The 14,570-nt window shown below is 38.8% G+C and overlaps 1 protein-coding gene across 4 annotated transcripts in view; it reads left to right on the forward strand.

Moving 5' to 3' along the window:
* LOC108708165 (complement receptor type 1) overlaps positions 1-14,570 on the forward strand; it is a 119,831-nt gene that overhangs the window by 26,938 nt on the left and 78,323 nt on the right. For all 4 annotated transcript variants that reach the window (XM_041582056.1, XM_018246573.2, XM_018246575.2 and 1 more), the window contains exons 2-5: positions 4,869-4,952; positions 9,112-9,297; positions 12,180-12,371; positions 12,458-12,560. In XM_041582056.1, coding sequence (XP_041437990.1) covers positions 4,877-4,952; positions 9,112-9,297; positions 12,180-12,371; positions 12,458-12,560 — 557 coding nt within the window. In that variant the 5' untranslated portion in view covers positions 4,869-4,876. The remainder of the gene's footprint in view (positions 1-4,868; positions 4,953-9,111; positions 9,298-12,179; positions 12,372-12,457; positions 12,561-14,570) is intronic.

The following is a 14,570-nucleotide window of genomic DNA, read 5'->3' on the forward strand; positions in this document are numbered from 1 at the left end:
AAGGAAAGGAAATATAAAACATTTAGTGTCAAAACATTTCTTAGAAAAGCACAGCAAAAATCCAACAGGTCTAAAATGGGTTGGGATTGAAAGAGTTAAAAAAGATTGGAGAGGAGGAGATCTGGTTAAAAAAAACCTTCAAAGGGAAAGTTGGTGGATCCATAGGTTAAAAACCTTGGTTCCACAAGGTTTAAATGTGGATTTTAACCTTAGAGCCTTTTTGGAATAAAAAACAAAAAAAACCCTCCCCCCCTCCCCTCCCCCCATCGCCATTTTAAAGTAATGGGTCAAAATTTGAATGGAAAAGAGCCTTTTTATGGGTAATTCTTAAGTGATTCAATTGCAACTGTAAGTGTACATTTTAGACTGATTTTAATATATTGTGTAATAATATCCATCAATGTGGTCTGTATAAGGGAAATTGTCTCATTTTTATTATGTAAGGAGTTAACAGAATCTTGTGATAGTGTTTTAGAGAAATAAAGTTTTTTGAAGGGACTTGTTGAAAAAGAAAAAAAACGATGGGAGATAAATCAACAGCAGAGAGCAGGAAACGTCATCGCTCAGGAGGAAGCCGATAGGGTGATTACGCTCTCAACCTGCAGAAGTGCCGAGCGTGTTTACGCCCGCCATTTGGAGAAGCGTCGCTCGTGATTTTTTAAAAAAGCACAAAGTTCCAAGGGACGCCGAGGAAACCTAAGTGCCAAACGGACTGTACAAGGACATTTCAATGCGCTGTACCAGAGTGTGTTTGTGAGTGTGTTTTTACTATTTATTAAAATGTTTTAAAAGTGCTTCTGCACAGGATATCTGTCTTTTATCTCCTTACCAAGACAAGCAGGAATCAGGAAGAAGGAACCTGGATGAGAGATCATCCTCTTTGTTTTTCATATTGGTTGAAACTCACTTCTTGTGAGTATATAATACCACCGGAGAGTAGCAATCCGGAGTCCACCCACCCATGTTTTTTTTCCTCTTGTTTAAAATAAGGGTTAAAAGGCTATAAATGAACACACAGGGTGAATAATTTATTGTAATACACAATCGTATATTTCTCTGTGTCACAGTGAAGGAGTGTTTTAATAAGTATTGGAGGACACTCAGGGTGTGTTTTATTTAATATTGGCATTACTACACTATATAAACGTTCTGTTATTTCCCCTCCCCTCTGAGGAATACAGCAACATCATCTGTTTCTGTGAAGTTTTTTGTGTTGGCAGAGGAGGGCCCTAAAAGAAGTTGCTGGACTTTGGGGGAACCTCAATCCCAGGACTCACTCTTTTGCATTTTGGACTTATTACATGTGAGATATAACGGGTCATATACAATAATCCCACATACAACTGCTGTAGCAGTAAATGGTGCACAATGATGCGATTTAGTGCTCATTTTAAAAAGCTCTTGCTCTTTATTGTGCTATGCACTTTATGCTGGATTTTATAATCCCGATTAAGATGCAGAACATGAAACCTAAGTCTAGCATGGGTTGTTTGTATTATACCATCTAAATCCCCAAGGAGGCAGGTGGTGGGTGCACTCACCCTGGGAAACTTAAGGTTGACTGTTAAGGTGCCTGCTACTTTAGTCCAGGATCAAATCATGTGTGGTCACTTAGATCTCATAAGAAAGTAGTCAGCAGTGGGTTCCCACAACAATGCAGAGCTCATCGGGTACGACCCATTTGTTTGAATTTTAAGGAGAACTAAACCCTAAAAATTAATATGGGCAAAAATTTTATTTTATATACTGCACTTATTGCACCAAAATAAAGATTCAGCTTCTCAATAGCAGCAATGATCCAGGACTTCGTCCTCGTCACAGGGGGTCACCATCCGACACTCACATGCTCAGTGTGCTTTGAGAAGCTGTTGAGCTAAAGTTAGGAGTCGTCGCAAATTATCAAGTAGAAAATGAGGTTGGCCTGTAATATAAACTGATGATACAAGGCTGATTATTACATTCTCATGTTGGTTAATTAGCCTTATATATGTAACATATGTGACATATACAGTGGTGTGAATAACTATTTGCCCCCTTCCTGATTTCTTATTCTTTTGCATGTTTGTCTCATGTTGGTTAATTAGCCTTATATATGTAACATATGTGACATATACAGTGGTGTGAATAACTATTTGCCCCCTTCCTGATTTCTTATTCTTTTGCATGTTTGTCACACAAAATGTTTCTGATCATCAAACACATTTAACTATTAGTCAAATATAACACAAGTAAACACAAAATGCAGTTTTTAAATGAGGGGTTTTTATTATTTAGGGAGAAAAGAAATCCAAATCTACATTTTCATGTGTGAAAAAGTAATTGCCCCCTGAACCTAATAACTGGTTGGGCCACCCTTAGCAGCAATAACTGCAATCAAGCGTTTGCGATAACTTGCAACGAGTCTTTTACAGCGCTCTGGAGGAATTTTGGCCCACTCATCTTTGCAGAATTGTTGTAATTCAGCTTTATTTGAGGGTTTTCTAGCATGAACCGCCTTTTTAAGCTCATGCCACAACATCTCAATAGGATTCAGGTCAGGACTTTGACTAGGCCACTCCAAAGTCTTCATTTTGTTTTTCTTCAGCCATTCAGAGGTGGATTTGCTGGTGTGTTTTGGGTCATTGTCCTGTTGCAGCACCCAAGATCGCTTCAGCTTGAGTTGACGAACAGATGGCCGGACATTCTCCTTCAGGATTTTTTGGTAGACAGTAGAATTCATGATTCCATCTATCACAGCAAGTCTTCCAGGTCCTGAAGCAGCAAAACAACCCCAGACCATCACACTACCACCACCATATTTTACTGTTGGTATGATGTTCTTTTTCTGAAATGCTGTGTTACTTTTACGCCAGATGTAACGGCACCTTCCAAAAAGTTCAACTTTTGTCTCGTCGGTCCACAAGGTATTTTCCCAAAAGTCTTGGCAATCATTGAGATGTTTTTTAGCAAAATTGAGACGAGCCTTAATGTTCTTTTTGCTTAAAAGTGGTTTGCGCCTTGGAAATCTGCCATGCAGGGCCGTTTTTGCCCAGTCTCTTTCTTATGGTGGAGTCGTGAACACTGACCTTAATTGAGGCAAGTGAGGCCTGCAGTTCTTTAGATGTTGTCCTGGGGTCTTTTGTGGCCTCTCGGATGAGTTGTCTCTGCGCTCTTGGGGTAATTTTGGTCGGCCGGCCACTCCTGGGAAGGTTCACCACTGTTCCATGTTTTTGCCATTTGTGGATAATGGCTCTCACTGTGGTTCGCTGGAGTCCCAAAGCTTTAGAAATGGCTTTATAACCTTTGAAATTGAACTCAGGTGTGATAAACCACAGTTAAGTTATTTTTTAACAAGGGGGGCAATCACTTTTTCACACAGGCCCATGTAGATTTGGAGTTTTTTTTCTCCCTTAATAACGTAAACCTTCATTTAAAAACTGCATTTTGTGTTCAATTATGTTATCTTTGACTAATAGTTAATGGTTTTTGATGAGCAGAAACATTTAAGTGTGACAAACATGCAAAAGAATAAGAAATCAGGAAGGGGGCAAATAGTTTTTCACACCACTGTATTCTATGTGTACAGTTTATTTTGAGTGGGTCCCTAAGCTCAGTAACTGACAATAGCACAGAGCACGTGCAGTGAATCAGCAGAAAAGAAGATGGGGAGTTATTGGTGCATCTTTGGAGTTACAGATCTTTAATGCTAAAGGGCTGTGGTTGCCTTGGGCTGGTATAGCATAATGTACATCATTTCTAGCCTACATCTCTAGTTAAGCTTTATGTCTCCTTTAAGGGGGTTATGTAGAGGTGGTGTAGTGTTGTATACTATAAAGGCAAGTGTAGACATTATCTTTTGCTTCCTCTGATTTGTTCTGATTCAGGCCAGGGATTTTGCTAAACCACCATTCTTTGGCAGATTGGAGGGAGAAGATTTTGATATAGCCTAGATATGAGTTTATGTTACTACAGCTTTAAACAGGCACATAAAAAACTGTTGTTTTTTTTTAAATTAAATATAGATTATATGCAAGTCCCTACCACTTAAGCAGAAGGGGTTTTGTTACTTTTTTTTTGTTTTACATATTTAGGGCTTTTGCAGACAATTGTTTTTGCCTGTCTTCCCTTGAGGTGTATCTTTCATGTGTGCCACATGGAACGCAGGATGAAATGCACTGCTTCTTTTCACTCATTTTGTACTAACATGGAGCAGACATTCTGAACACAGGTGGAAACATATCAAGTTGCATTCAACCTGTGTTTGGCGTTTTCCTGCGCAACAATGAGTACAGCCTAATAGGAAATACAGGCTTGAGTTTCTTCCTGTGTTCCCCTCTGCTGGGATGCATAAAAGGAATGAAAGATCCATGCTCATCTGCAAGACAACTAAGAATTTAGATGTCAACCAGTGGCGTAACTATAGAGGAAGCAGAATATGTAGTTGCAGGCAGGCCCGGACTGTGGGGTCTGCTTCCTCTATAGTTAAAAAAAAAACCTCCTCCAGAGCCACTCTGTTACCTGTGGGAGCACAAGTCGAGCGCGAGTGGGCAGAGGCGGACGGGAAGTGGACAGGATGTTGGGGATCAGCGTGCGTCTGGCCCCTCTGAAGATTTTTTGCAGGGGAGCCTGGTGTACTCTGGTTAAGTCACTGATGTCAACCCATCTGACATCAAGGTACTTAATATACTGTATGAAGTATTTGCCATGGGTGCTGTATTATTGGGGTCGCGGATGGGAGAAAGTACAGGTCTCATAGCACTCATATTATTATAAGAGTCTAATATAAATATGTTTTGAGAGCATAACTTCAACATGTACTTGCTTTGTTGCATTGGTTTAGCGGGACATCATGGAAAATGTTGAAATCAATTTGATCTTTTCTTCTGCAGTTTTCAGAATGAATTTTCCAGTTTACATCAGAAATTACTGGGCAATCCTGTTCTACCTTGCAACCCATATCACTGGAACCTTTGGTAAGTGATATTGGTGACTGTGGTGATGTCTAAATACAAAGGCTGCATATCATAACACAACAGTCTCATATTCAAATCAATGCATGGTTCCTAGGGAATTCGGACTCTAGCAACCAGAATGCAGAAATTGCAAATTTGAGAGCTGCTGAATAAAAAGCTAACTAACTGAAAAAACACAAATAAAAAATGAAAACCAATTTTAAATTGTCTCTGCATTATATCTACATCATACTACCCATTAACTCAAAGGTGAACACCCCAATTTAAGAAACCAAAAATTTATGTAAACAAGGTTCCAGGGCCTGATTGAATATACCCCTGGGTTCTAAAAGCACTTAGTTCAGTTTTAGACCAGCCCCTATTTCTGATTTTCTCAGATTCGCTTTCATCTGGTACCTATGGATTAGAAAAAGCTGATGTCATTCCAATATTTTAAAAGGGATTATCATCTCAGCCTGGCAATTACTGTCATATGAAAACGTTTGGGAACCCCTCTTAATTCTTTGGAGATTTGTTTATCATTTGCTGAGCTTTCAAAGAAACTTCCTTTTAATATATAACATGACTTATGGAAACAGTAGTTATTCAGCATTGACAAAGTTTATTAACAGAAAATATGCAATATGCATCATAACAAAATTGGGCACCCCAACAGAGATATTACATCAATACTTAGTTGAGCCTCTTTTTGCAAATCTAACAGCCGGTTGAAGCCTATAGCCTTTAAGTGTCTGGATTCTGGATGGTGATATTTTTGACCATTCATCCATACAAAATCTCTCCAGTTCAGTTAAATTTGATGGCTGCCGAGCATGGACAGCCTGCTTCAAATCATCCCATAGATTTACCATGAGATTCCAAGTCGGGGGACTGTGACGGCCATTCCAGAATATTGTACTTCTCCCTCTGCATAAATGCCTTTGTAGATTTCCAAGTATTTTTGTCTTGTTGGAATATCCAACCCCTGCGTAACTTCAACTTTGTGACTGATGCTTGAACATTATCCTGAAGAATTTGTTGATATTGGGTTGAATTAATCCGACCCTCAACTTTAACAAGGGCCCCATTCTCTGAACTAGCCACACAGCCCCACAGCATGATTGAACCTCCACCAAATGTGACAGTATGTAGCATGTGTTCTTCTTCCTCCATGCGAAGCGCTTTTTGTTATGACCAAATAACTAAATTTTTGTCTCATCAGTCCAAAGCACTTTTTTCCAAAATGACTGTGGCTTGTCTAAATGAGCTTTTGCATACAACAAGCAACTCTGTTTCTGGCGTGAGTGCAGAAAGGACTTCTTTCTCATCACCCTGCCATACAGATATTCTTTGTGCAAATTGCGCTGAATTGTAGAATGATTTACAGATACACCATCTGCAGCAAGATGTTCTTGCATGTCTTTGGAGTTGATCTTTGGGTTGTCTGTAACCATTCTCACAATCCTCCGCATATGCCGCTCCTGTATTTTTCCAGTCCTGGGCTTTACAGCAACTGTGCTTGTGACCTTCCATTTCCTGATTACATTCCTTACAGTTGAAACGGACAGTTTAAACCTCTGAGATAGCTTTTCCAACCAATTTGGTGTTGCCAATAATAATTATTGAGCATTCAAATTAGCAAAATTACAAGGGTACCCAAATTTTTGTACAGTCAGTTTTTCACGTTTGATTTAATTCCATACAACTGAATACTGCTTCACTAAAAATCTTTGTTCAGAAAATACCGCAGTTTTTCATGGGAAAAATGAAAGACATACCACCGTTATCTGTTATGTTGAAAGTGGAATAAATTATTATGCAGGCTGAGAGGGGTTCCCAAGCTTTTTCATATGACTTATAGGCCAGTAAGTTTGACATCTGTGGTGGTCAAATTATTTGAAGGCTTGTTAAAGGGAAGCTGATACCAAAAAAAACATCTTTTAATAAAAAAAAATGATTCTTCATTTGAAGTTACCTATAGGTCATGCTGACTGTCTTTTCCTTAAAGCTTTTTTTCACTTCATAAATCCAATTCTGCATCCGACTGTGGCAGCCAGTCTCCTGCTTCCTGTCAGAATGTGAGCTCGATGACAGGGACGGGGCTTCCCCCTCCTCTCCGCTATCTCTCTCTGTCTGTGAGCCATGTGTGCTTTAGCAACTGATTTGCTAAGTAGCAGTAGCAGCTCAGGGGGAAGCTGGAGTCTGACAGCGGCAGGATTTACGATCTCCTCGATGGGGAATGGACCAACAAATTTTGGACCCAAATTTAACAGTTTTGACCATAAAAAATGTTTAAATCGACCTTTGATAAACCTGCCCCTTAGTTGATACGTTTCTTATCTTTGTCCCTGCTGAGCCGAATACCTGGGTGTCATTAAAGGCAGCATTTTGAATTTTTACAGTAGTTGCTAATACTCCAGAGATGCCGCTAAGGAATGTATCAACTAAATGCTGCAAAATTGTAACAACGCAGAATTGGCACCTAAATGAAAGATATTTGTTTGATGCCCAAAAGTGTCCGGAGCTACAAACAGCCAATCAGAATAAACTCATTAACTTTCAATGGGGGGATTTAACCTCTTGCCATTTTCACAGTAATAATGTCAGGGTCCCCAAACTCTTCACAGTGTGTCACTGGTGGACTTCAGGTGAAGGTTAGTAAAAGTAGGCGAAGCCGCCAACAGCCAGTCACATTTTTTTCAGTGGGGAAATTTTAACTGCTGCCATTCTCACACATTTAACCTCATAGTCCCCAAACTTTGCACAGTTTGTCACTGGGTGACTACGTTTCAACTTTAGATAAATTGGCAGAGACAACAACAGCCAATCAGATTTCACCTATTGAATTGTATTGGTTTAAATTTAAAATGCTGACATTCTTTACAAATTAATTCTAGGGTCCCCAAGCTTTGCAGAGCTAGTCACCGTGTAACTCTGGTTCAAGGTTAGAAAACATGGATGGAGCCACCAACAGCCAATCAGATTTAATCTATTGACTTTAAATGGGGAAATTGAACCTGCTGCCATTCTCACAGTTTTAATGCCAGGGTCACAAAACTCTTCACAATTTGACTGCAAGTTTGAAAAAAGTGAACGGGTCCATGAACATCCATCAGATTGCACCTTTTTAATTTTATTGATTTAAACTTAAAATGCTGAAATACATTCTCATACTATTTACACCAGTGTCCCCAAACTTTGCAGAGGTAGTCACTGGGTGACAATAATTCAACGTTATTTATTATTTGTAATGGGGAAACGGCTGCCATCCTCACATGTTTAATGCCAGTGTGCCCAAAATGTTCACAGTTGGTCACTGGGGGACTAAGGTTAAAGGTTAGGAAAAGTGTGAGGAGCCACCAACAGCCAATCACCTATTGATTTTTAATGATTTAAATTTAAACTGCTGCCATTCTTTTTAATGCCAGGGTCCCTAAACTTTGCAGATAGTCACTGGATAACTGCAATTCAAGGTGAGAAAAGTAGGTGTATCCACCAACTGTCAATCAGATGTTACTCATTGACTTTCAGTGGAGAAATTTAAATTCCTGCCATTCTGACACTATTAAAACCAGGGTCCCCAAAATTTGTACAGTGTTTTTTACTGTATGACTATGGTTCAAGGTTAGAAAAACTGGATGGAGCCAATAACAGCCAATCAGATTTCATTCAGTGACTTCACATGTTTTTCAAACCAGCAAGTGTGTACTCAAACTTTCCTTTCTAGTTCAATATAATATGCCATAAGACTTTTCAAGTGCAAATATTAGCCTTTTAGTAGTCATTAAGGCAATGGATTGCTTTTGGTAAAAATCTGCTTGATCCTCTAATAATCAAAACATTAGTTATATCATTTGATCCGTGACTTTGGCTCAATCATAATCTGATACAGTAAGTTCCAGCATTTCATCAGTTTATTGGTATACAGTATGTGGCTCACTGACCTCCCATGCAATCACTGGGAATTTTATTATTATAACTATATAGAAATCAATGCAGAGTGGCAGAATTGATATAACTATTGGAAATCAATGAGCGAATTTCACTCTAGTGTACTGTGGCGATCTCTAACTTCACTCTTTGATAAATCTGCCCCTAAGACTGAATGCTGTGCAGTATTGTACTGTACGTGTTTTTATGGCATACTGTGATAGAGGTTAAACATATTTTGTTCTTACAGGTGAGTGCGGACCTCCTCCAACGCTACCTCACACAGAACCTTTTGATGATATATCTTTTCCTGTTGATGAATCTGTGGTGTATTCTTGCAATAAGACAGCTGGATACTATGAAATCCCTGGAAGAAGCAGAACTATAACCTGTCAAGACGATTTCACATGGTCAACTGTCCCTGAATTTTGTATACGTAAGAATGTATTTTTAGTAGTTTTGTGTTATAGAATACAATGCAGGAGAGACAAAAGGAATTTAAATACAGTTTAAATCTTCTTTTCCAACAGGTTAGGGATAAAAATGTTGTTTACAGGACTGGATTTAGATGTATTTGTTAACGCTATCAATTACAAAATGTGGTTTCTAATAGATTTATACTTACCTTGCACTTTACAGGGACACATCTAGACTTCTTAAAACTACTGTATGTACCTTCCAATACATTCACTTCTGGAATTATATTATTAGTGCAATAGAATATTTAATGCAAGTAAAATAGTCAAACCCTTTTTACATTTGAGTGGCAGGCTAGCAGAAAGAAAGAAGCATGTGTTGATCAACAACCTAGACTATGGGTTGCAGGGTATATCATTTACTTAGATTTGAATTTTTTTTATAAAGCACTGCACAGAAGGTTAGAGATAATATTAAAGAAGCTACACCGATTTATTATCTACAAGGACTTCAAGGTCCTTTTCCTTTAAGGATTTGCCTAGTGCAGTCCCATTAAGGGTATAAGTGGCTTGGATATTTTTATGTCCCAGGTGCATGACTTTACATTTATCAACATTGAATCTCATCTGACACATTGAATCTCATCTGTTGCAAGGATTTTGCATCCTGGATGGAATTAATTGGGCTGCACAGTTTTGTGTCATCTGCAAACACTGATACATTACTTACAATGCAATCCCCTAAGTCATTAATAAACACGTTAAATAAAAATTGACCCAATACCGAGCCCTGAGGGACTCCACTAAGAACCTTACTCCAAGTATAGAATGTACCATTAACAACCATCCTCTGTACCCCATCCCAGGGTCGGTGGGACACCGGTAAAAAACCCGGTGGGCCCCGGGCCCCCCAGTCTGACCCTGCCCGATCCTATAACCAGTTTCCTGTCAATGTGCAAACAAATTAATTAAGCCCAGCAGACTTAGATTAGAAAGCAGTCATTTGTGAAGCACTTTATCAAACGCTTTGCAAAATGCCTTGTCCAGCATCTTTGTTATCTTATCATAAAAAGCAATTAAATTTGTCTGACATGACCTATCCTTTATAAAGCCATGCTGATTGCTGCTCATAATGCCATTCACTATGACAAAATTTGCACACCACAGATGTCAAACTTACTGGCCAATAATTGCCAGCCTTAGATTGTAATCCATTTTTAAATATTGGAATGACACCAGCTTTCCTCCACCATACCAGATGAAAGTGAATCTGAGAAAATCAGAAATAGAGGCCTTTCTATAAATGAACTATGCTCTCTTAGTATCCATGGGTGTATGCCATCTGGCTCTGGCACCTTATTCACATTATTTTTATTAAAGCTTTATGAACCATATCCTGAGTCAGCCACTGACTAGCTTGAGCTGAGCCCACATTGCAGCTAAGAAGTGAGGTTGGGAACTCTGATTCCTCTATTGTATACACTATTGCCTCTGTTCCATCCGAAACAAAGTATAGCTGCTGATATTAACTGCCCAGTCATGCAACTCATTCAGCCATGTTTCAGCCACACTTATCACATCATATTTTCCCTCCAGCGCCAGCACCTCCAGCTCTCCCATTTTACCAGTCGGACTCCTTACATTTGCAAACCTACATTTAATACTGATACCATATTGCAGTGAAAGTCCTGCCCCCTATCAGTGCAAATTAACATCATAACATCTTGTTTATTGATAGCCTATAAAAAGGTTTCTCATTACCAAGGTATCGCACAAGAAGGACCTCATGATAGGTAAAAGCAAAGAGCTTTCTCGAGACCTTATTGATGCAAAACATACTCCAGTGAGTACCATTGGGTCCATAATCCGGAAGTGGAAAGTACATCATTTCAACCTAAACCTGCCACGATCAGATGCTGCTCGCAAGATTTCTGACAGAGAAGTCAAAAGAATAATCAAAAGAATAATCAAAAGAGTTGTCCAAGAGCCAAGGATCACTAGTAGTTACAGTTGTTTCAAAGAAAACAAAAAGTAATTCACTCAACCGGCATGGCCTCTATGCACTCTAACCAAGCAAAACTCCACTGCTGAAGAGAAAGCATGTTGAGGCTCATTTAAAGTTTGCTGCTCAACATGTGGACAAGCTAATGAAACTCTGGGAGAATATAGTCTGGTCAGTTGAGGCCAAAATTGATCTCTTTGGATGTCATTTCACACACCATGTTTGAAGGAAAAATTATACTGCAAATCACCCCAAAACACCATACCAACTGTGAAGTTTGGAAGTGGGAACATCATGGTGTGGGGCTGTTTTCAGCATATGGTACTGTCAGACTTGATATAAAGGAAGGATGAATGGAGAAATTTACCGGGGCATTCTTGATAAGAATCTGCTGCCATATACCAGGATTCTGAGCGGTGGACATTTCAACAATACAAAGAACCCAAATACACAGCCAAGGAAACGGTCAATTGATTTTAGAGAAAGAAAATAAAGCTGATAGAACGGCCCAGTCAATCACCCAACTTGAACACAGTTGAGAATTTGTAGACAGTTTGTTTGGAAGAATTGGCCAAAATCACACTTGAGCAATGCATGCAACTAATTTCTCCATATGGGAGCCTTCTTGAAGCTATCATTACCAACAAAGGCTTTTCTACTGGTGTAAATTTCATGTCAATAGCTCCATTATAAACATAGTTATTGAGAAAACTTTGATGTTACTTATTTTCACTGCTGTATAGGCACTGTAGATACTGGCACTCACCGCATCATGAACACTTTCTGGGTGCTTTTACCAAAGCAAATCAGACAATAGCAAAAAATTAAAGCAATCAGCGGCATAGAAAAAACTTTTTTTTTTTTTTTTTGGTTTAATGCATTTGTTTGTGATTTTTGCAGGTGCTTGTGAATCGCCCCCAAGACTGGAATTTGCCCAGCTTGGGCAAGGGGATATTGACAAGAACATCTATCTTAATGGTACTACAGTAAAGTATGAATGTCGGCCTGGCTTCATAAAAATTCCTCTCATTAGCAGGACCATAACTTGCCTTGATAACTTTACATGGACAGCTCCTGAATCTTTCTGTCGAAGTAAGCACTTCTTCTCCATAACAATATTCTAACACTAGCATAATATTCCTGTGGTGATTTTACATAATATATAACATTATTTGTAGGGAGAACTTGTGGGAATCCTGGTGAAATAGAAAATGGAGATTTTGAACCAACAGACTCAGGATTTCAATTTGGCTCTTCAGTGACCTATAAATGCCATGAAGGGTAGGTATTATGCTTATTAGGTGACAATCATTCACCATATGAATAAATTCGTTTGAATTAGTTACAAATGGGGGATGGGGTGCAAAGTGCAAAAACTGCCAGGTGTCTGCATGTTTTTTTGTATCTGCAGTCTGTTCCACTGCTGTTTTCCTGAGGAATGCAGTACTGCCTTTGCTCAGCATCTCTGTACCTGTGGGCATATAAACAAATGGTGGGTGATCTTTTTTCCCTTAGAAATGATCAGCGAAACAGAGGCCACCACTAATCTCCATTTTAACAATATATTGCTGACAGATTGCAGGGGAATCTAATTGTGCTGTTTTAGGTGGACCAGTTTTGCCAAGCAAATTGTCTAATTCTCCCAACCCCACTTACCTAGACATTATTTGTACTATATCAGTCCAAATAGCTTTGTAACTGAACTCTTTCTTTCATCATACTGTATAATCCATATGTGCACCCTGGGCATTCATCATGTTCTGTACCCTCATAGAAAGGACTTATGAAGTGGGGCGTTTGGTGGAAACCCCCTGAATTTGGACATTTGTGACTTTGTTTACCTCCGAACTACAGTGACCATCCGCACGATACTCACTGATACACATTGGGATAACATACTGACCATAATAGGAGGCACATCTCTGGGTAACATAGTAATATGGTAACATATTAAGTAAGGTTGACACATGTCCATCAAGTTTAACCATTTATTTATTTATTTATTTTTAATCTGCCTAACTGCTAGTTGATCCAGAGGAAGGCAAAAAAAAAAAAAAAAAACATCTGAAGCCTCTCCAATTTGCCTCAGAGGGGGAAAAAAATCCTTCCTGACCAAAATTGCAATTGGACTAGTCCCTGGATCAACTTGCGCTATCTCCCATAACCCTGTATTCCCTCACTTGCTAAAAAGCAATCCAACCCCTTCTTAAAGCTATCTAATGTATCAGCCTGTTCAACTGATTCAGGGAGAGAATTCCACATCTTCACAGCTCTCACTGTAAAAAACCCCTTCCAAATATTTAGGCGGAATCTCTTTTCTTCTAATTGGAATGGGTGACCTTGTGTCAGCTGGAAAGACCTACTGGTAAATAAAGCATAAGAGAGATTATTATATGATCCCCTTATATATTTATACATTATTATATCTCCCCTTAAGTGCCTCTTCTCCAGCATGAACATCCCCAACAGCTCCCTGACACAAGAGAACAGCTCCCTGGTAGATATGAGAAGTACTCAACAGTAACAAAGTCCCACTGAGACACATTCAGTTACATTGAGATGGAGAAACAATAACTGAAAGCAGTTCCATCATGAAGTGCTGGCTCTTTTTGAAAGCACATGACTAGGCAAAATGACCTGAGATGGCTGCCTACATACCAATATTACAACTAAAAAATATACTTGTTGGTTCAGGAATAACATTTTATAAAGTGTAAACAATTTAACTTAGAAATAAAAGCATCACAGGTTACTAGGTTCTAATGATATGCGGTAAACAAAAATTTGACGCTCACCAGATCCTAACCTGTCCACTCCTGATCCCATTTCTGATAGACCCACAGCTGGCCTGCCCATCTCTGACATAATCAAAGGGGTGGGACACACAAGCATGAGTCTACAAATATTAACACTTGGAAGTGAAAAGGTGGCATAGTAAGGTCACAGGCAGGGTGGACAGATGATAAAATTATCTATTTATGATTACACAATGGCAAATACTACTAAAAATGTAAATTTTTATGAAAATGGTTTATTAAATGGGTGGTTCACCTTTAAGTTATGTTTTAATATGTTATCGAATGGTTAATTCTAAGCTACTTTTTAAATAACCTTCATTTTTTTCTTTTTTTATAGTTTTTGAATTATTTGCCTTCTAACTCTTTCCAGTTGTCAAATTGTGGTCACTGACCCCATGTAAAAAACTCTTTTAAGAGTGAGATCTGTAAGGTTCCAAATGTATTGCTACTTTTTATTACCCATCTCTCTAATCAGAATTGGAGGATAGTTGAG

This window comes from Xenopus laevis, chromosome 2L (genome assembly GCF_017654675.1).
Source record: "Xenopus laevis strain J_2021 chromosome 2L, Xenopus_laevis_v10.1, whole genome shotgun sequence".
NCBI classification, from domain to species: domain Eukaryota; kingdom Metazoa; phylum Chordata; class Amphibia; order Anura; family Pipidae; genus Xenopus; species Xenopus laevis.